Genomic DNA, 22744 nt, shown 5'->3' on the forward strand with positions numbered 1-22744 from the left:
GGTATGTTGGAGAGCAAATAGAATAACTTCAATCAATTAGTTTTAATAGCTCAGAAGTATTTATCATGCCCTCCATCTTCTGTTGAAAGTGAACGATTGTTCAGTTGTGGAGGACAAGTTTACTCTTCAAGATGAAATAGGTTAACTCCAGAAACAGGAGAAATGCTTATGTTTTTACATTACAATATTTGTATACACAATTTTAAATACTAAACATTGTGACAACTGCTATTGATGCTTTCTTCAGAATCTTAAAGTTAGAATTTTTTTTAGTATTTCATTTTGAAGTCTTTTATTTTATTTTATTTTGAGAATATATGTATATACTGTAAAAACCCCTAATTCCGGATGGTTTAGGACTTAAATTGTCATAACTAACTCAATATAAAGAATTTTGAAATAATTTTTTTAAATAAATAAACTTCATAACAAGACAAATCAAATGATATAAAAAATATTATCTTTTATTTTATTTTTAAAAAATATTGTTTTTATCCGGAATTAGGTGTTTATGTCCCTAATTCCGGATGCGTATAAAATGCAGAAAAACACATACACAAATAATACTAACATTAAAATAATTATTTTAATTCATTAAAAAAATGAAATCGTTTAATAAAAAAAGAATATATATTATTTTATACACATTCGTTACAAATAAATTCCATGGCTGGACGATAATCAAAGACACATTCAATGCATGACCAATTTGAACACTGCTCACACACAAGCCATTGGTTATCTAAGTTATTTGTCCAATTAATTTTGCAAGAATAACATAGAAGATCATCAGATACTAAAATGTTATTTGAAGCTTGAGGAAAATGAGGGTCTACTAATTGATTCTTTTTCTTTATACCTTTTTTACCTGGTATTTTAGACGACTGACTTTGTCTCAACTTTTTTTTTTCTTCTCTTTTCTGTGCATTTTTCGCTTTTTGAGTAGCAGTGGAAATCTTTTTTTGTTCTCTAGTAAATTTCTTTGCAGCTTGTTCATCGAATTTTTGTTTTCTTGATGCTTGTTCAGCTTCATCGTAAGCTATGGCATCCGCCGAAGTCATATTATAATTAGCTGGTCGCTTTATTCTCTCACTTTTTTGAACTCTTTTATTTAGAGTTGGTGTCAATTGATCTCGAAGCATATTTAACACTGATTTGTTTATATCTATGCCCACTTGTTGAACAGCATTATTCAAAGTAGCAAAGCTTTTAAGCAATAATTCATGATTTGACATTCTTGACAGTGTGTTAGGTGTATTGGTAGCATTTCCCATAACTAATGGACTAGAAACTGTTGAAGAATCAAATAAATTTTCAATAATGTTGTTTTCGACAGCTTGAAACACAGCACCAATGGAAGTTTTTTTAGAAGAAATTTGCGAACGATTGAGTGGAAATATACCAGTATTTTTGAAACCACTTCGTGCATTTTCAGGTTTAAACCCACCATTTTGGATGAGATCCTTAAACATGGCCGGAAAATGTCGATTAGTCAGGCTTTGAAAGTGATTTTTAGTCAAATAACTTTCGACAGTTCTCTTCCATGCGCCTTTTACTGTTTTAAAAACGCCAACGTGGCTGTAAAAAATGGCTGGTATGAGCCGGCAAACGCCAAAGTAAAATAGAATTTTCTAAAGCTTTTTTTTTCAACTCTAAGCTCATATGTGAAGTATGGCCATTGAGTACCATTTTCTAGTCGGTTTGCCGTCTTTGAATAGACTATGTTAGTTTGATTCTTTTAAATAGTTTTCAACAACAATAAACACGCCTTTTCTATTTAAGCCGAAGCCTATATCACTCATAAATTTTAATAAATCAACAATAATAGCTTCAGTGATGTTGCTCATCTTTCTTGGCGCTCCTCGATTATTAGATGATCCTTTTGTTCTGTCAAAAAATGTAGATTTTGCCACATTATAACACTTAGCAGCTTGTACGTATGACTTTTTTTTTATCAGTAATAGCTTGAATAGCCAGCTGGATTTGACTCTCTCGCTCTTCTTTTTGTTTAAAATTATCCATATTCTTTATTACAATAATACAATTAACACAAATGCGTTAACTTTACGGATGCTAAAAAAATTAGCTGTATCTGGATTAGTGTCAATTATTTTTTCCCTGGTGGCTATTTTATTTTTTATTACTTTCATAAACATAATATATTATATTATGTGCATGAAAGTGATAAAAAATAAAATAGCCAATTGTAATTAACTTTATCCGGGACTCAAAAGTGTATTTGTTTATTGCTGCATACTAATTTGTTTATTATTTTTTTTAGGTACATAAAATAATAATTACCTCTATCCGGAATTAGGTGTCTTTTTTTTTTGGCTGGTAGCAAATTTGTTTTTCATTTTTTTCAATTATTTCAAAAGGTAATTTAAATTTTTTTGGGCTAAAATAATCAGCATAAAATTCTGCACAAAATAGTGTTTTTACTTTTTTAATTTTTTTGTTGCAAGTCAAAGTTATTTTTTTCCTTTTTTTTTTGTTTTTTTTTGTTGTGAGAGATTTCAAATTGAAATCTTTCATAATTGCATTAGTTTATATAAATTTTTTTTTTATATTTTTTGATTTGTTTGGTAAAGACGTTTATTAATTTAAAAAAATTATTCATAAATTCATTATGAAACTTTTTACTAAAACCATCCGGAATTAGATTACATCCGGAATTAGGGGTTTTTACAGTATATATTTATAGAGGTTTTTTTTTATTTGCTTTTTATAAAGAGATTAAAATTCTAAATAAACTGCTTATCATAATATATTTTTTTTAAAATTGAAATAAAATACGCTCCTCTAAAATTGTATTTATTTTTTTGAAAGGTTTCTTTTCATAGTAAAAAAATAAGAAATGTATATTTTTTTAACTGAGTTTTTCTAACACCTTTTAAAGTAATTGTTTGGCTCTGATTTGGGTCTTAGTATTTGTTTACCAGTACGGATTCCATGAAAAAATTTACCCGATTTAAAGTTCTATGGCTTTATATCTTCAAAACTTTAATAATTAGTTAATTCATCGGCATCGGTATCATCCTTTTCCTATCCATCGGTATCGGCATCTGCCAAAAAAGTGTTATCAGTACATCACTAATATATATATGTGTGTGTGTATATATAAATGTGTGTGTATATATATATGTGTGTGTGTGTATATATATGTGTGTGTGTGTGTGTGTGTATATATATATATATATATATATATATATATATATATATATATATATATATATGTATATGTATATGTATATGTATACAAATAAATATATGTATATGTCTAAATATATATATATATATATATATATATATATATATATATATATATATATATATATATATATATATATATGTATGTATGTATGTATATATTATTTCGTAGTCAAAAGAGACTTTTATGGTAAAAAAAAGTCTTAAAAATAGTGTTTTTGTTTTTGTTTTATTAAAATATATTTTTAAAACATGCGCCAAGTGTTGCTACATCGACTAACTTTTAACCTGCTGCTACAAAGAAGTGTTGCTACATCGGCTATCTTATAGCCTGACTTGCAACTGAGTGCCGAGTGCTGCACTATAATAGTGCCGATATAATAGTGCACATATAATAGTGCTGAGTGCCGAGTGATTCACTATAATATATATATATATATATATATATATATATATATATATATATATATATATATATATATATATATATATATATATATATATATATATAGTTCTATAGTTTGTTGGCTTTAGGAAGAGCGGAAGGAAAAAAGTGATTCTTACGCCAACACATACGTCACTTTTAATTATTTTTGACTTTCGTCCAACATTTCCGTGTTGGACGAAAGTAAAAACCATTAATTTAATTACAAATTAATCGTTTTTTAAAAAAACCACAAAAACGCAAATTTAATTGACCAGAATGTTTTTAAAAACATTCTGAATGTTTTTATAACATTTTGAATGTTTTTAACAATATAAACAATGTTTTTATTTTTATTTTTTTTAATAAAATGTTTTTATTTTTATTTTTTTTAATAAAATGTTTTTATTTTTATTTTTTTTTACTGTAAATCATGCGCGGAGTGTTGCTACATCGACTATCTTATAGCCTGACTCGCAAGGGAGTGCTGCTACATCGACTGACAAATAGCCTGACTCGCAAGGGAGTGCTGCTACATCGACTGACAAATAGCCTGACTCGCAAGGGAGTGCTGCTACATCGACTGACAAATAGCCTGACCCGCAAGGGAGTGCTGCTACATCGACTGAGGGTTTGGTTGGGGCAGGCAGTCTATCATTATTAAAAAAAAAAAATTCCGGTCTTGCATTTTAATTTTTACTTTTTGTCAACAAAATATGGAAAAAACTTTCGGACAACATCTAAGGGTTCTATATATATATATATATATATATATATATATATATATATATATATATATATATATATATATATATATATATATATATATATATATATATATATATATATATATATTATAGTGAATACATAATATAATATATATATATATATATATATATATATATATATATATATAAATATTTATATATATACTTTTTTCAACATCATTGCTTCCAACAAGGCTGCAAGCAACCACTATTAAAGTTTGAAGTTACTGGAAGAGAAAAGATGAAGTTTGTAGAGCAAGATAACGATTAACAGATGACTCAAAAGATTGCAAATTATATGAATCAGAAAAGCAAGATGAAGGAAGCGAATTTCAAAGAACTGATGTTTGAGGAAAAAAACTAGACGAATAAGAGTATTTGGAGCACTTAGGAACAGTCGCAGAAAAAGTTTGAGACTTAATTGACTGACAAGTAACACAAGAATGAATTTTAGTAGATGGCACAAGAGACACTAGCTCTTTAAAGCAGTGTCCATTATAGTTTGTAGAAAAGAGAACGAGAAGCAACATTACGACGATGTGATAATTGTTGGAGGTTGGCTGCAAGAGCAGGTCCAACTATGTTTACAATGCGTTTTTGCATCTTGTCTAAAAGAGAAAGGGCATCATTGGAAGATCCACCCCAGATATGGCAGCACTATTCCATACAAGAACTGATTTGAGATTTATAGAGATAAAGAGTAGAATCTGGAGTAAGAAAGTGTTGAGTATGATAAAGCTATCCAATCTTAACAGATGCTAATTTTGCAATGGATTTAATATATGTTTTCCAAGAAGATTGGAAGTAAGAGTTAATCCAAGAAGATAAAGGTTGGATGACTCATTGAGTACATTACCATTCATAAAAATAGGAAGATCTAAATTATTGCAATAATGGTTAGCTGAAAAAATGTGTGTATTATCTGAATTAAAGTTCCCTAGATTAAAGTAAGATAACCATCAACACTAAGATCGCAAGATGAGACAGCTGAACTCAAATAAGTCTCACAAAGAGCAAGTAGATGATAATACTCTACATACTCTAAATAATTAGAAAATCCTTCCTTTCCAATCGTAGCATAAGAGTTGTCCTCGATGGACAACACTCTTCTTCTTATTCTGTAACTTCAGGGGTTCCTCAAGGTTTTATCCTTGGTTCTATACTCTTTTTAATTTACATTAACGATCTTCCAGATATTCTCACATCTAAGGTGGCATTGTTTGCTGATGATACTACCATTTATTCTTGTCGTGATAAGAAACCAACACCCTCTGATTGCCTGAAGGCGGCATTTGAGCTTGAAAAGAATCTCACTTCTGCTACAGCATGGGGCTCACAGTGGCTGGTGAACTTTAATTCAGATAAAACTAAATTTTTTTCAGCCAATCGTTATCGCAATAATTTAGATCTTCCTATATTTATGAACGGTGATGTACTCGATGAGTCACCTCTTCATCTTCTAGGATTAACTCTTACTTCCAATCTTTCTTGGAAACCATATATCAAATCGGCTGCAAAATTAGCATCTGCTAAGGTTGCATCTCTTTATCGAGCTCGCCACTTTCTTACTCTGGATTCTATTCTCTATCTCTATAATTATCTCAAATCCGGCCTTGTATGGAATACTGTTGCCATATCTGGGGCGGATCTTCTAATGATGCCCTTTCTCTTTTAGACAAGGTGCAAAAACGCATTGTAAACATAGTTGGACCTGCTCTTGCAGCCAACCTTCAACCATTATCACATCGTCGTAATGTTGCTTCTCTTTCTCTTTTCTACAAATACTATAATGGGCACTGCTCTAAAGAGCTAGCGTCTCTTGTGCCATCTACTAAAATTCATTCTCGTGTTACTCGTCATTCAATTAAGTGTCATCCTTTTTTCTGTGACTGTTCCTAAGTGCTCCAAAAACGCCTATTCGTCTAGTTTTTTTCCTCGAACATCAGTTCTTTGGAATTCGCTTCCTTCATCTTGCTTTCCTGATTCATATAATTTGCAATCTTTTAAATCGTCCGTCAATCGTTATCTTGCTCTACAATCTTTATCTTTTCTCTTACAGTAACTTCCAACTTTAATTAGTGGCTGCTTGCAGCCTTGTTGGAAGCGAAGATGTTTAAAAAAAAAATAAAAATATATATATATATATATATATATATATATATATATATATATATATATATATATATATATATATATATATATATATATGTATATATATATATATGTATATATATATTTATATGTATATATATATTATATGTTTATATATATGTATATATTATTATATATGTATGTATATATTATTAATATATATGCATATATATATATATATATATATATATATATATATATATATATATATATATATATATATTAATATATATGTATATATATATGAGCCTCTCAGTGCACTCTTTGATTATCCATAAAAATAAAAGTGAAGAAAAGCGATGAAATAGTATAACTTGATTTTTAAAATTCCTGTTATGATCAAAGTTATTATTATAATCATTCATCTTGATTGTGATGGCATAGTTTTAAAATTGATTAAATGGAAACAACTATTTAAAATAATTTAAGTAATATTTTCATCTGCAACAACTGAACTAAGATTACAATTTACATTTTTTTTGCTTTAATACAATAAACAATTAGTTTTGCTTTAATATGTAAAACTATAAAGTTAATTTTATTATCAATTAAGAAATAATGTAAGGCTGGGTGTGACATAAAAAATATTACATAAGGCTGGATGATTAAAAAAAAGCAATTGCTTTTACTAAGCAAGTTGCTCAGCTTTACGTGAATAAAATTTTTAGCAATTTTGATCAGATTTTCATTTACATAAAGTTTAGCAACTACTTAGTGTTTTGGAGTAAATTGCTCAGCTTTATGTGAATAGAATTTTCAGCTGTTTGGCTCAAGTTTTTAATCACGTAAAGCTGAGCAATTACTCCAAAGGCGCTGAGTAAAAGCTCATTGCTTTTTTTTTATTCACCTGGCTTATAGTTATACGATATTTACACATTAGCTTTTAAATGATTTTTGTATGAGATGTGAATTGTAATATTAAAACTGAAGTGTAACATCACCTGCAAAGATTTAGTATAAAATCTAAAACTCTGTAAAACATAGATGTTCACCAAAACAAAATTTGAATAAAAAGAAAAAATGGTACAGTTAAAAAGAAATAAATATGAGATGGAGTTAATCAAAGTGGCTTCTGAAATAAATATTGATTATTCAGAAGCCAAAAAATAAATTGTAGTTATATGTTTTTATTTTTTGGAAAATTTATTAAAAATACCAAAAACTAAATTTAAGATTTTTCAAAAAGTGGAGTTAATCGAAGTGTGCAGTGGGAGACTCGTGTATATATATATATATATATATATATATATATATATATATATATATATATATATATATATATATATATATATATATATATATATATATATATATATATATACAGTATTGGACAAAACATTTGCAACCAACATCGAACAATGCTAACAAGTGTTCCTAATTTTACATGTCTTACAAGTGAAACAAACTATACTACCACAGCAAACAGTTCAGGAGTCTGGAGTCATAGCATGCCATGACATGAGCAATCAGCTGACAGGTGACAGCACACAGGCAGAATTTCGTTGACAAGTGCCATTTTGCAGCGGACAAAACAAGTGCAACTTTTTTGGTTTGTTTCATTTTCTTAAGTCTGGTCTGTGTCAACGTCACGGAAGTTTTTTAATAATTAAAGGAAGTATCCAGAAGCATCCAGAAGTTTCCAGAAGAAGCATCCAGTAGCATCCAGAAGTATCCAGAAACATTCAGAAGCATCCAGACGCATTTAGAAGCTTCCAGAAGCATCGAAAAGAACCATCTAGAATCTTGCAGAACAAGTTCACACAGGTTCATTTTACTATATAAGAGACATGTAAATCGACATGTAATTCAGTCAGTATATGGAAGTCAATCAGTCAGTATTATCAAGACAGTTTATCGAAGTGAGTTTTATCAAAGTGTTTTATCGAAGAACATCAATACAAAAAGTGAAATACAACAAGTGTTTCATTACATCAATGCAGTCCACATCCAACCAAGACGTTGTGTTCCACAGAGCATTATTGTATCATCACAAGGTAAATGTAACGCGGTAAGCCTTGAGAAGCGTGATTATTTATTTTTATTATTTTTATGACTTCAAATGCGAAAATGGCTCCCGACAGTCTTGGATTGGAACTAAGAAAGAAAATTATTGACGGTTACATAAGTGGAATGTCACAAAAAAGTATTTGTGATAAATATCGCGTGAAAAAATGGAACGTATCAAGACTATGTTCCAAATATCGTTCTACGGGGAAGTTGGCAGCAGATAACAAAGGTGGAAGACCGCATTCCACCACTTCTAGAGAGGATTCTATGATCGTCAGATTCGTCAAGAAGGATCCCTGGATATCATCAGTCGAGATACAAAAGCAATTAAGACGATCGTGCTTTTGAAGCCGGATTGTTTTCTCGACGCCCTGCAAAGAAACCGCTGATTTCACTAAAAAAGCAGAAGAAAAGACTCCTGTTTGCTACATCTCATATTGACTGGAATGTGCAGAAATTGCAAACTGTCCTTTTCAGTGATGAATCAAAGTTCAACATCATTGGGAGCGATGGCATTTGCCGTGTATGTCGACCGGCCGGAAAATGCCTCGATTTACGTTACTGCCATAAGACCGTGAAGCATGGTGGGAGGCAATGTAATGGTCTGGGGGTGTTTTTCTGCTAACGGTCTAGGTCCAATACATCGAAATGATGGAATAATGGACCGTTTCATGTATAAAAATATCCTGAAAGATGTTATGTTACCTCATGCTGAATGGAATATGCCAATAAAATGGATTTTTCAGCAAGACAACCATCCGAAACACACTGCAAAAGTAGTCAAGCAGTGGTTTCAAGACAACCACCTATCGGTGATGGATTGGCCGCCTTAATCTCCGGATCTCAACCCTATCAAGAACCTGTGGGAGATCATCAACCGCAGAATTAATCGTGAAGGTGTTCATAATAAGGATCAACTGTTTGAACAAATCCAAAAGGCCTGGGCAGCGATTCCACAAAGTTTCATTGATCACCTGATCGAATCTATGCCTCGAAGATGCAAGGCTGTGATTGACAACAAAGGATTCGCCACAAAATATTGATAGCGAAATACAGCTTGGTCAACCTTTTGTCGAGTTGCACTTGTTTTGTCCAGAAGGAAATCAACTTTTTTTAATACTTTTGATTAATTTATTAATTTTCGTGTACAAATAATGAACTTTGTAATAAATAAAACTTGAAGAATTTTGTCTCTAAACAGTTACATAGTTATTTCTCTAAATTTAAAAAATGCAGCACTTTTATATAAAGAAACTAAATTAGCATTATTTGGTTGCACTTGTTTTGTCCGATACTGTATATATATATATATATATATATATATATATATATATATATATATATATATATATATTTATATATATATATATATATATATATATATATATATATATATATATATATATATATACAAATATTGTTATATGCAGGCGCTGTTTTAAGGATAGACCAATTCAGTATAAAATCATCAATATTTTTTTCTTTTAATTCCCATATATATTTTGACAGCATGGTGTCTTTTGAATACTTTTTATTCTTGAAAGATTGCTTATGATTGGCAAAACGTTTTTTCCATTCACCCTCTGTTATGCCAATATATTGTTTATCAGGTACATTCTTAGAGGAAACAACACATTTATATACCACATTTTTTGATAAACAATTAAACAAAAGATCGGAATTAATTTCTAAATGTAGGCAAGAAAATAAGTTTCTCCTAAAAAACTATAAAAACAAATGAGTTCAAATAATATTTACATTAATTACCCTTTTTAAAAAAACATTTTAAAAAAATAGCATAAGTAATCATTTCTAAAGAATTCTTTTTATAATAGTGTCAGCAAATTCCACAAATGTGTGAAAATTTACAGTAGTTAAGACATTTGCAACTTCCTGTAATTTAATTTTGGTATAAATTGAAGTTTTATTAATTTGATCATCCATTTCTGATGAATCTTTGTTGATGAAACACAGTGTTAAATGGAAAAACTTTTTGTTAAGTGATTTTCTACTACTAATATATATATATATATATATATATATATATATATATATATATATATATATATATATATATATATATATATGTATATATATATATATATATATATATATATATATATATATATATATATATATATATATATACATACACACACGCACACACACATGTGTATATATATATATATACACACATGCACACACACATGTATATATATATATATATATATATATATATATATATATATATATATATATATATACACATGTATATATATAATATATATTTATATATGTATATATATATAGTATATATATATATATACATATATAAATATATATTATATATATACATGTGTATATATATATATATACATGTGTGTGTGCGTGTGTATATATATATATATATATATATATATATATACAGTTTTTTTTTTTTTTATATATATTTTTCTGTTAGGTAATTTTATTAAAGTGAATGGATTATACTTTATATATATATGCATATATACACTTTATATATATGTATATTATATATTCTTTATATATATATATATTATTTTTTCTGATCTGAGTAAATTTCTGGATTTTAAATTCATTGTGCTCTAATGTTTTATGTTTAGGACCATTATAGTTAATGATAAAGGCAGATGTTTTTAAAGGAGGGTTTTTTAATACCTAATTGGACACTATAAAAACTTTTCAAACTATAGCTTGTTCCAAGTCTGGAAACAATATATTATGAAAACTGAAATCTTTCATACGTCACCAAGTTACATTATACCTTGTCGGACCAAAGATTTAGTAGAACAAAAAATGTGACAAATTTGCCAAGCTCCTGAACAGGACAGAGAGAACGTCTTAGAACAGTTTTATTGGAGTTGTTCCTGGTTCCTGGGTAATCTCAAGGAAAATGAAATCTTTGTGGAGTTGGTTTAGATTCTCATAAAGAATCATGATATTGGATGCAGAATGACACACAAAATCCATATCCTCAACTCTAATCTCGGTAAGTTCAAGGAAAACATAGGAGCTTACTTAGAGAAGCAAGATAAGTGCTTTCATTAATATATATTGAACTTTAAACGTCATCAAGAACAGTATGACAGAAGTATGATAAGTGACTACATTTAGGGTCTTCATGAGAGTGATTCACACTTTTAAATCTAAGAAACCTACTCATTTCCGAGGCTTTTTGGGTGGTTTTTTACTGTCTTAGTCTATTCAATATGCAATTGATGTTTTTACCAGACCAAACAAGCAAAAAAACGAAATTTATCTTGTTCTGTCTCAATAAAAACGATACTTTCTTATATTTGTGCTGTGGTCATAAAATTTGTTTGTGCTTAATGTAGTCGTTTTTCCAGAGTCTTTAGAATTGAAATATATCATTTCGAATCCAAGGACAAAAAATGTGTTATATAGTGTAATTTGGATATCTGTTGTAGAGAAAAAGAAAATTCTAACTTTCAATACAAAAAATTATTTAAACCTTTAACATTAAAGTAAGTTTGATATCATCGATGAATCGTCAATATTTTCTGCAAAGCTAAACTTTGTTGTTTATTTTTAAAAAGTTAAAAAAATTATGATCGCTCGAATTCAGTAAACAATTTTTAAATGTGTGATCATAATATCAACATTTTAAAATTTAGAACGCTTTTTAATGATTTTAGTCTAAATATGTGTTAGGTGGTGCGTTAGGTTATAACAAGTTTTGAATTATAAATTAACAAATATAATAAACTTATAAATTACAAAGATATTCTTAAGGAAAAATATCCAAACAAAGTTTTTCTTTTGCCACTGAAACATTTTGAACATGCCAAAACAGATTTAATTGGTCTTTCTTCCAACATAACAATATTGAATTTATTAAAAATCTTTTAGATTTTTTTTAATTCAATTGATACTTCAAGTTCATATCTTGATCCTTTTTCATTTAAAATTCATATTTTGGTCCTTTTTTTGTTTAAAAAAACGCAAACCCGCTCAGCACAGCATTTTCTCGTAAATTTTAAGACTCAAAACAAAATTGTTATATCCTGTCATTGCATAACAATCTCAACAAATCTGCACTGTCAGAAATACAGACAGATATAAACTTTCCAAATAACTTTGTTTTAAAATAGATTTTTATAACGACAAAACAAATAGCCCTTTTACTCCCTCTAATGTATCCTTGACTCCTTTTCTAAAGTTTTGGATACATCAGATTACCTTTACGTTTTTTTAGTCTCAGCTAAATGGATTCTATGACCCATGTCCAGGAGAAGATAAATATCTGAAAATTTCCTATGAATTTCGTGATGCTGTTCATGAGGCTGTATTTAATGATACTGAACATGTTCGAATACCAAAGCAATGTAAGCACCTTTATTTAAATTGTCTTTACTCTATGGATAGTTTTGTTAACCACCGTTTTCGTATATATATATATATATATATATATATATATATATATATATATATATATATATATATATATATATATATATATATACTATCCATATATATATATATTAGGGGTAGTCAGTTTGAGGAAATTTTCAAATCTAAAATACCATACACTCTAGGTTTGAGGCAAATGTTGAAAAAACAACTCCTAAAAAATTTGAGCTCAACAGTTCCACTCTATCCTTACCCCCTAAGCACTTTTTTAGAAAAAAAATTCTCAAAAACCATTAAAAACAGCCGATTTTGCAGGTCCAGGAGGAAAGTGAAATGAAAAAAATTAAAAAATTTTTTTTTCTGGGATGTTGATTTTTACCAATTATAGATTTGGCATAATTCTGAAAGCTTTTAAAAGCCAATCTTTTATCCTTTGTTCCTCTAATCCAATTCTATCAAACATAAGATATGAAAATTCATCAACCAACAGAGCAAGTGAAGAAGGATGTTCACTAATTTTGTTTTTCATTTCTGTTTTATCTTTTATATCTATTTTTGATTTTTTTTTAGTATTGTACCATGCTGAAATTGGCATTTTAAAAGTAAGAATTGCTTTTGCAAGATTTGCTTTCTCCTCAAATGACATGTCATCATCCAACAGAGCAAGAGGAATCATTGTTGAATCTAAATACTAACTATGTTTGTAAAGAGAGCTTAAAATTGCATCGACAGCACCTGGTTTGGCACAAAGTTTTCGATACTGTTGCATTTGGTGTATTGCTTTTATATCAAGAGTCATTAGCCTGTAATACCATTTGGCATAAAAGCAAACTATAAATTCACTTATTAGCTTGATTTCTGTCTTGAGTTTATTATTCTGGTTTACAAAGTCAAGATGGCTGGAAAGAAACTGTAGCTTTAGGTAGTAAAGTGCTTTGGATAAGAACCTAGCATGATGAACTGCTCCAGGTTTTCTTAGTGTTACTAAAGATGCAGAAAGGTAAATTACGACAAGTTCTGCAACCTCCTTTCTATCATCTCTAATAAAATCTTTATTATTCTATTTGTAATGTATTCTTGGCAAAAGTTCAAAGACTCTTGCGCAGCTTTCTCAAGAATAGTTCCCCTTACTACTTTCCAATCAAACTTTATCAGTTCTGTTTGATTGTAATTAAAATCAGGATTTTCAATTTGTTTTTAATTTTTTTAAAATGACATTTTCTGGTCCTGTGGAATGTTGATTAACCATTCTTAATTCACATACATGATGTCTGCATGCAATAGTTAAAAGATATTTGCCTAAATTGTTTGATATTCTAATTAAAGAACCTTTCTTTAACCCAGTGTTACTTGCAGTAGTATCAAAACATATTCCTCCTACTTTGGATTCAAGGTTGACTCCTTAAGAAGGTTCATTACACCATTGCATTGATCTTCACCAGAGGATGATGGTAAAGGAAGTACTCCAAGCAAGTGTGACTCACCTTCAATATTAACGAGTACAGCCAGTCTATCAGTTTTAATTATTTTTCCTTTGTTTAGTTCAATTAATGTTTTACCATCAAAATGCACTATGCATGGGTATGGGGATTCATCCATTGCTTGTTGAACATCTTCTTTTGATATCATGCATATATTATGATTTGCATGTTTCATTTTTCTAGCTGCTGTAGACTGGCTACATTTGAAATCTGTCAGATCAGCTCCTGATTGAGTTAGAATTGCACCTGTAACTTTATGTAAAACACTTGGAGAAATATCACTGATTGTAGCCATAAGAGCTACATTACCAGCAAAAAAATTTCCGCAGTGACTTTTTGTTGTGAAGGTTGTTTTTTTTTTTAGTTTAAAAGAAATACTTACTATTATTCTGTACTTCTTATCTTCTGATCCAAGCATAAGTCTTCTTCCCCCTTCTTGGTCCTCCAGAAACTCCAAATCCTCAAGCTTATCTGAATTAGATCTTTTTTTGTCATTTTTTATTGTATTCCTAAGATCAGGAGTGCCAGCCCAGAATAATTTGTTACGGTAAACTTTAAAATCTTGTTGCTTTGCTAAATCAGCAGCGGATCCCCTTTTTTCATGCTTCTTAAGTTTTGAATATTCATTGTCCAGATTTGAAAGATTTTTTACTAGACTTTGATCGTTTAGTATAAAAAATCCAGCTTTAATCCATGACTCTTTTACCTTGGCCAAAATACAATCACATTTACTTTTCATTGCACAGTTTTTTCAAAGTTTTTCTGAGGAGGACAAGCAAGAATAGTGGCTTTTTTTGATGTTCTTGGGAAAAATGATTGGTTGTAAGCTAAGTGCTGCAGTATTTCCATCCCTGTTGGAAGCTGACAGCCTTGTTTACAAAAAATAAGAAATAAAAAGTTTAGCTAAATTTTTTACTTTAGGGGTTTCATTCTAAAACTAATTCTTACCTTTAATATCTGGCTTTGCTTCTTCAATAATGAATAGTTTTAAAATTTTCAAATATGAGTTTTTTTTTTTGACCTTAGTGTTCTTTTACTTCCTATTTTCTGACCACACTCTTCTTCTTTATGCTTATTTATTTTCTGACCACACTCTTCTTCTTTATACTTATTTATTTTCTGACCACACTCTTCTTCTTTATACTTATTTATTTTCTGACCACACTCTTCTTCTTTATACTTATTTATTTTCTGACCACACTCTTCTTCTTTATGCTTATTTATTTTCTGACCACACTCTTCTTCTTTATACATATTTATTTTCTGACCACACTCTTCTTCTTTATACATATTTATTTTCTGACCACACTCTTCTTCTTTATGCTTATTTATTTTCTGACCACACTCTTCTTCTTTATGCTTATTTATTTTCTGACCACACTCTTCTTCTTTATACTTATTTATTTTCTGACCACACTCTTCTTCTTTATACTTATTTATTTTCTGACCACACTCTTCTTCTTTATACATATTTATTTTCTGACCACACTCTTCTTCTTTATGCTTATTTATTTTCTGACCACACTCTTCTTCTTTATACTTATTTATTTTCTGACCACACTCTTCTTCTTTATACTTATTTATTTTCTGACCACACTCTTCTTCTTTATACATATTTATTTTCTGACCACACTCTTCTTCTTTATACATATTTATTTTCTGACCACACTCTTCTTCTTTATACTTATTTATTTTCTGACCACACTCTTCTTCTTTATACATATTTATTTTCTGACCACACTCTTCTTCTTTATGCTTATTTATTTTCTGACCACACTCTTCTTCTTTATACATATTTATTTTCTGACCACACTCTTCTTCTTTATACATATTTATTTTCTGACCACACTTTTCTTCTTTATGCTTATTTATTTTCTGACCACACTCTTCTTCTTTATACTTATTTATTTTCTGACCACACTCTTCCTCTTTATATTTATTTTCTGACCACACTCTTCTTCTTTATGCTTATTTATTTTCTGACCACACTCTTCTTCTTTATGCTTATTTATTTTCTGACCACACTCTTCTTCTTTATACATATTTATTTTCTGACCACACTCTTCTTCTTTATACATACTTATTTTCTGACCACACTCTTCTTCTTTATACATATTTATTTTCTGACCACACTCTTCTTCTTTATACTTATTTATTTTCAAAGTTTCAAAAAAAATCTCTAGGATCTAGGAATTTTATTTTCAAGAACATCCTTGAAGATTGTTCTTTGTTCTTTTGAGTTCCAGTACTCAACTGCACATTTTAAGATTTTAAGATCCGTTTCAAGAATTATATTTTTTAAACCAGTAATTTTTATTTTTTCTTTGTGTTGCATTAGTTTCTCTATATTTAATTTATGACTATTGCACAGAGCCTTGACGCTATCTACAAAAGGTCGTGGACCTGATTCGTTGTTCAACTGCGACTTAAGAATATCAAATGTCATTTTATTTTTCAACAGGCGAATAAATAAGTCTATCTTATTTTGTTGCGTAATTATAGATATATCTTTAATACAAAATAGGGGATGTATATAATTTTTACTATGTTTTGAAACGTTTAGTAGTGACTTCAGTGCAATTCTTCCTACTATATCAAGCTTTTGCAATAACATTTCTTTATGGTCGCAAAGCTCAAGACCATACGCTAGTATGGTCTTGAGCTTTGCGATTGACCAAAGACCGGTGACCAAAAACTCGGTTTTGTCAGCATTCAATTTTATGCAATTTTCTTTTGTGTAAATGTTACAGATATTAATTAGCTTTTGTAGGCCAGAGAGGGTGGAACTAAGAAGTATAATGTCATCAGCATATGCTACAACACCCGTGTAGTTTCCATTTATTGATGTTCCTACGACTTTCATTTTGTAAGGTTTTTAGTAGGTTTTGAGTGTAAAGATTGTACAAATGAGGCAAGAGAATCGATCCCTGTCTCACTCCTTGCGTTAGATAGAATGGAGATGATTTGCAACCTAGATAAGACACAGAAGCACTACTCTCCCTGTATAATGACGATATTGTATTAACAATATACAGTGGTAATTTTTTATTATTGTACAGTTTCTCAAAAAGAATGTCCCAGTTGCAGCTGTCAAAAGCTTTTTCAGCATCAAGGGAACAGAGATAAATAGGTGAGTTGTTGTTGTTGTAGTGTTTAATTGTTTCACTATTAACAAATTCGGCGTGTAGGGTTGAGCTATTTTTGGTGAAACCGAATTGAAGAGGATGAGCTTCTTTTAGATCTGGACAGATTATTAGGATTATATATTCGATTAGTTTTGTGAAGATTGGAATGATGCTAATACCACAGTAGTTATTTGGATCAGTTAATGATTTTTTATAAGATTTAGCAAGTGGTATTATAAGTGATGTAGACATCGACTTTGGTGTTTGACCATGATTAAGAGAAAATGTGAAGAATTTTATTAGCCATTCTATTAGGGCATTCTATTATTGTAATTTTTTTAAATCTAAATACAAAAATTTTTTTTTTTGAAAAAAACTACAATATCATGTATTTTTGCTAAAATATATAGGTAAAAATAAACATCCCAGAAAGAAAAAAAATTTCAAATTTTTTTTGTTTAACTTTCCTCTTGGACCTGCAAAATCGGCTGTTTTTGATGGTATTTGAGAATTTTTTTTCTAAAAAAGTGCTTAGGGGGTAAAGATAGAGTGGACCTGTTGAGCTCAAATTTTTTGGGAGTTGTTTTTTTAACATTTGCCCCAAATCTAGAGTGTATGGTATTTTAGATTTGATAATTTCCTCAAACTGACTACCCCTAGTATATATATATATATATATATATATATATATATATATATATATATATATATATATATATATATATATATATATATATATATATATATATATATATATATATATATATATATATATATATATATATATTTCAATTTATAATTTTAGCTCATCGCATATCGACGAAAATTAGCTAAAGTCCATATGTTGTGTTTATTGGTCATGCTACGACTTCAAATATTGCAGGTGTTCATGCGTATCTCGGAATTTTGTAAAAAAATATATTTTTTTAACAGTAATAAAGCTTTCCGTTCAAACACTAAGTAATAAAAAAGTGGTGTTATACGTTTATCTTAAAGGAAATGCGAATCTGTTGGGGTTGTTTAATAAAAGGTGTTAAGAATTAAATTTTTATCGAATTAATTATTTAAATAAATGTATGCATACATAAAACTAAATCATTCAAAAATAAATTTTTTTTAAAGAGAAATTGAAATCAAAAACTATAATTGCCGAATTTCATCACTTGAAATATTATTACTGTAATTATGGTATTGACTAGGAATGTTATATATCAAAGCATAGGTCTACGGACAACGAATCCATTTCTATCAAAAATAAACTTTAAACACGCTCAATCAGCCAGCATAAGTTAATATAGCAAACTTTGTTTTTGAATAGTTCTGTTTTTTCTAAAAATAGCTACATTTTTAATTACTCAAGTATTGAAGATGATGTAGAACTAGATGTAAGCAGGGTTATTGACAAATCAAAAATTAAAAAAAAAATTTTTCGGTTATTAAAGGAATATCCAAATCAACAGAGATAAAAAGGATTATAAATTTTCCGCACAAGGCGGGAAATTAGAGGGGATATTATTCATACAAGGACCTCCATACCAAGACTTATAATCAGACCAGTTTTTTTTCAACCAAGTCATTGCTTGGTTGAAAAAAAACTTTAAACGTTCAATAAATAATTTAAAAAAAAATCAAGAAACGCTCTACGTATGTGATGGTTTGTTTTCACGAGAGACACTTTTTTTTATAACTTCATTTGGCAGCCAAACAATAGTAGCACATCCAAGAATATAAGCTATAGTTTTAAAAAAGTGGTAAACTTATTTAAGATTTCGAAATACCAAAATAATTCGTCGTATGAGCAGCCGTAGCGCAGTGGTTAAGGGGTATCCCCCCCTGATTTTAAATCTAAGCATTTTTACAAAAAATGATTATTGGTAACATGCTTATATTAAATTAAGAATAATGGACTAACTTTTTTTTTGAAAATCCATATTGTTGCCATGGTAACCACAAAATACCCCTAAAATGACCAAAAAATAACTTTACGCCGGCCAAAATACAAAGAAATTGAGTCATTTCCACCTTTCCATACTGAACCATAGTGTTGTTATAAGGCAGGTCTATGATATGAGTGGAACAGATTTTTCATAACTTTTTCTCATCACCACAACAGGACGACCGAAGTTTAAGGTCAAATTTTTTATCATTTTATTGACCCAAAACTTTTTTTTTTTAATTTAAATAAAATCCATTTCATTCATATCATAGAGTATAATATGGACAACACTTCATGAAAATTTCATTAAAAAATATCATACCGTTCTCCAAATATATTGGCCGGCGTCCACAAATTGCTATTCTGAAAAAAACTCGATTAAAGTATAAACATTAAATACAGTAATATTTTATTCATAAAATAGGTAAAAATAATCCAAATTATCAAAATCCACCAGGAACATACAAGTCACCATCTTTTTCAATTATTTTGTCATTTTTTTTCAACTTTTTGACACGTAAAAATTGCCGTCTTGACTTATTATCAGGGTTTATTCGATATTCAGCATTTCTTTTTCTTTCATTATTTAATACTTTGCATCCTGCAATCATATGAAAGCCTGGTTCCGTGTTCAGTTCTTTAAAAATATCAAATGATGCTTTCGCTCCAATATTAAAGTAAGCAACAGCATCATAAACACCAATTTCTAATTGGGTAAGCGAGACAAATGTTTGTTTTGGTATACGATCCCAAATCATTCTATTAAACGATTCATTAGCATTTTGTGTTTTGCCGTGCAAACATTTTTGTAACTCACTGTCTTTACTTAACTCTTCAAATATATATCTCACTTTCATAATAACGTCCATTGGTAAACCCGGTCCTGGCTTATATGTTGTTGTTTTATTTATTTTATCAGCATTGTATTTGCACCAGCTGTCTGAACCAGTAGGGCAGTGTGGAAAATGTAAACTATTATTTTTCGATGAAGCCACATGAAATAGTGATGCTAACACTCCTGCCTTCATTTCCTTTAGGTTATCTATGTTTTGTCTGAATGCAACTCCAACAAAATTTTGTAAGCGATCGATTGTCGCATCTGTAAGACGCCCTTTACCACCAAGGCCTTTTTCCCTTTTCTTTAAACTCCGCAGCCGTGTTCCAACTCTCTTTTGATAATGTCCAACGCATTCCAGCTTTTCAACTTCTATATCAGGGTATGTATTTTTAACATTCATGTAACTTTTACTGTCTCCATCACCTAAATATTAAATATATCTTAACTGGCGATTATCAATAGAACGCTGAAAAACACGTTTTGCTGCTTCTGGCTCTATACAACCAGCAGAACCTTGGTAATTATACTTACAAACATGGGAATTTCTCCATTGTGCATAAGCATTTGGATTAGACTTTTGAAGGTTTTGATTAATACTACAACCTTTACAATATCTAGACATGACTTCAACATCAAACACTTTGCCACTAACAGTAGAGATAACAGAAAAGACTCAATTCAGCGATGAATATCCTCGTTTGTGCCATGTACCATCGCAAGATACACAAATATCAGTTGGTGCCGAAGATGTTTTTTGCAATTTATTTGCAGTATTTATCATTGTTTGTTCTGCTACAGTTTTAACAGCTGTTGCAATTATTTTTAGTAGTTTTTGAAAGTTGTTTTTGGTCATAGGCTTAGGTAAATTCATAAAAGTGCAAAACTTTTTTATGCCTGCATATCCATGGCCCAATAGTCGCATGCAATAAATATTAATATCAAATCCTTTTTTATTATTATCATTGATAGAGGTGTAGAACTGATGAAGATAGTTGCAATCTTTTTTTTGACACTTAAGATATAACAAGGAAGATAAACCATGTCGTTTATTATATCTCTCACCTAATGAGAGTGTGGGACTACCACATTCTGGACACAGAAAAGAACTAAAAACAGAAACCAAAACAGCAACATCAATGATACGATAACCAGATATACAAGGTTTCAAAACAAGTGTATCTTCTAAGTCTTTAACTTTTCGAGACGAAGCTGACAAATTAAGTGAGTTTTCATTATTTTGTTCCAAAACACAAGTGCTGTTAGCAGCATTTAAATTAATTGTTGGCAACTCAATACTAACATTATCAGAAACACTATCAATGTTCACAGATTTATTAAGATTTCCAATAAATCCTTTCCTTTTACGGTGAGTTTGTGTACGTTGCTTCACTCGACAATCTTTTCCCATTTTCACTAATAAAACTAAGCTGATAAAATAACACTGATTTAAATTGTCGTACTTGATGTAGCAACCTTTTCAAAAATTCTAGAAAAATTCATAAAGAAGCTGTTTAAGCTTGTACATAGCAGTTATAACACTCATTAGGGTTGAATAAAGGTAAAATGAAGGATGTATACAGTTAAACAAGTGCGTTGCTATGGCGTTGCTAGGGATATCACGTTAAGACAGTTTATTTAATTAGACAAATTAAGATAGTTATAGGTTAATTTGCTACTTTTAAAACAATTTTTATAATCATACACAGGTAAAAGTAGTTAAAAACGATTTTTTTTTTTGAAAATATTGAAATTTTAAGGGGGGATACGCGCTTGCATAACATCGGTTAGGAAGGAGGCGTGAATTTCAAACTTCAAATGCTCTTCCGCGGTGCTCTGTGATAAAATTGTAAGGACTTCTTGGGGCATCTAAAATAAAAATATCAGCCAGATTTTTATTTAATAAACCAAAGCGCATTTGCATAACTTTTATTAAAAAATCTAATCTTCAAGAAAATTTATATTTTGGCTTCACTCCTGTATTATTTTTATTTTTTAATTATTTACATAGTCACATAGGAGGTGATAAGTAAAGATTTGTATTCACATAAAGTACATTTATTAATGGTAAACTCACTGAATATCTATGGTCTGATAATAAAGGTGATAAATAATCTACATTAAAACTAACACTTGGTAATTCTGTAACAATACTTTTTTCAGTAAACAAAGGTTCTACAGGTTACTTTTCACTAGAACATGTTCAAGTTATCGGGTGCTTCTTTAAATTTCTTCTAGCTTATTTCTGTTCAAGTTGATGAAAACCCATATTTAATGCTGGGTAAGGGTTCATTACATTTTATCAACAAATAAATGATTGGAGAATATTCTATCAGCAGTTCCAGATTTCCATGCACTTAATTTCTTTCCTTCTTGTTTAAGCGGATTATTCCAGTCCTCTCTTTTTAATTTATTT

The 22744-nt window shown here is 29.4% G+C and overlaps 1 protein-coding gene across 1 annotated transcript in view; it reads left to right on the forward strand.

Moving 5' to 3' along the window:
• Positions 1 to 18678, forward strand: part of LOC136072110 (dnaJ homolog subfamily C member 11-like) — a 93018-nt gene extending 74340 nt beyond the window's left edge. Inside the window, exons 20-21 of the mRNA XM_065820437.1 lie at positions 12797 to 12926; positions 18363 to 18678. Of these exons, the coding sequence (XP_065676509.1) occupies positions 12797 to 12926; positions 18363 to 18391 (159 nt within the window). The 3' untranslated portion in view covers positions 18392 to 18678. The remainder of the gene's footprint in view (positions 1 to 12796; positions 12927 to 18362) is intronic.
• Positions 18679 to 22744: the final 4066 nt, after the last annotated feature.

Source organism: Hydra vulgaris, chromosome 15 (assembly GCF_038396675.1).
Source record: "Hydra vulgaris chromosome 15, alternate assembly HydraT2T_AEP".
Lineage (NCBI taxonomy): Eukaryota > Metazoa > Cnidaria > Hydrozoa > Anthoathecata > Hydridae > Hydra > Hydra vulgaris.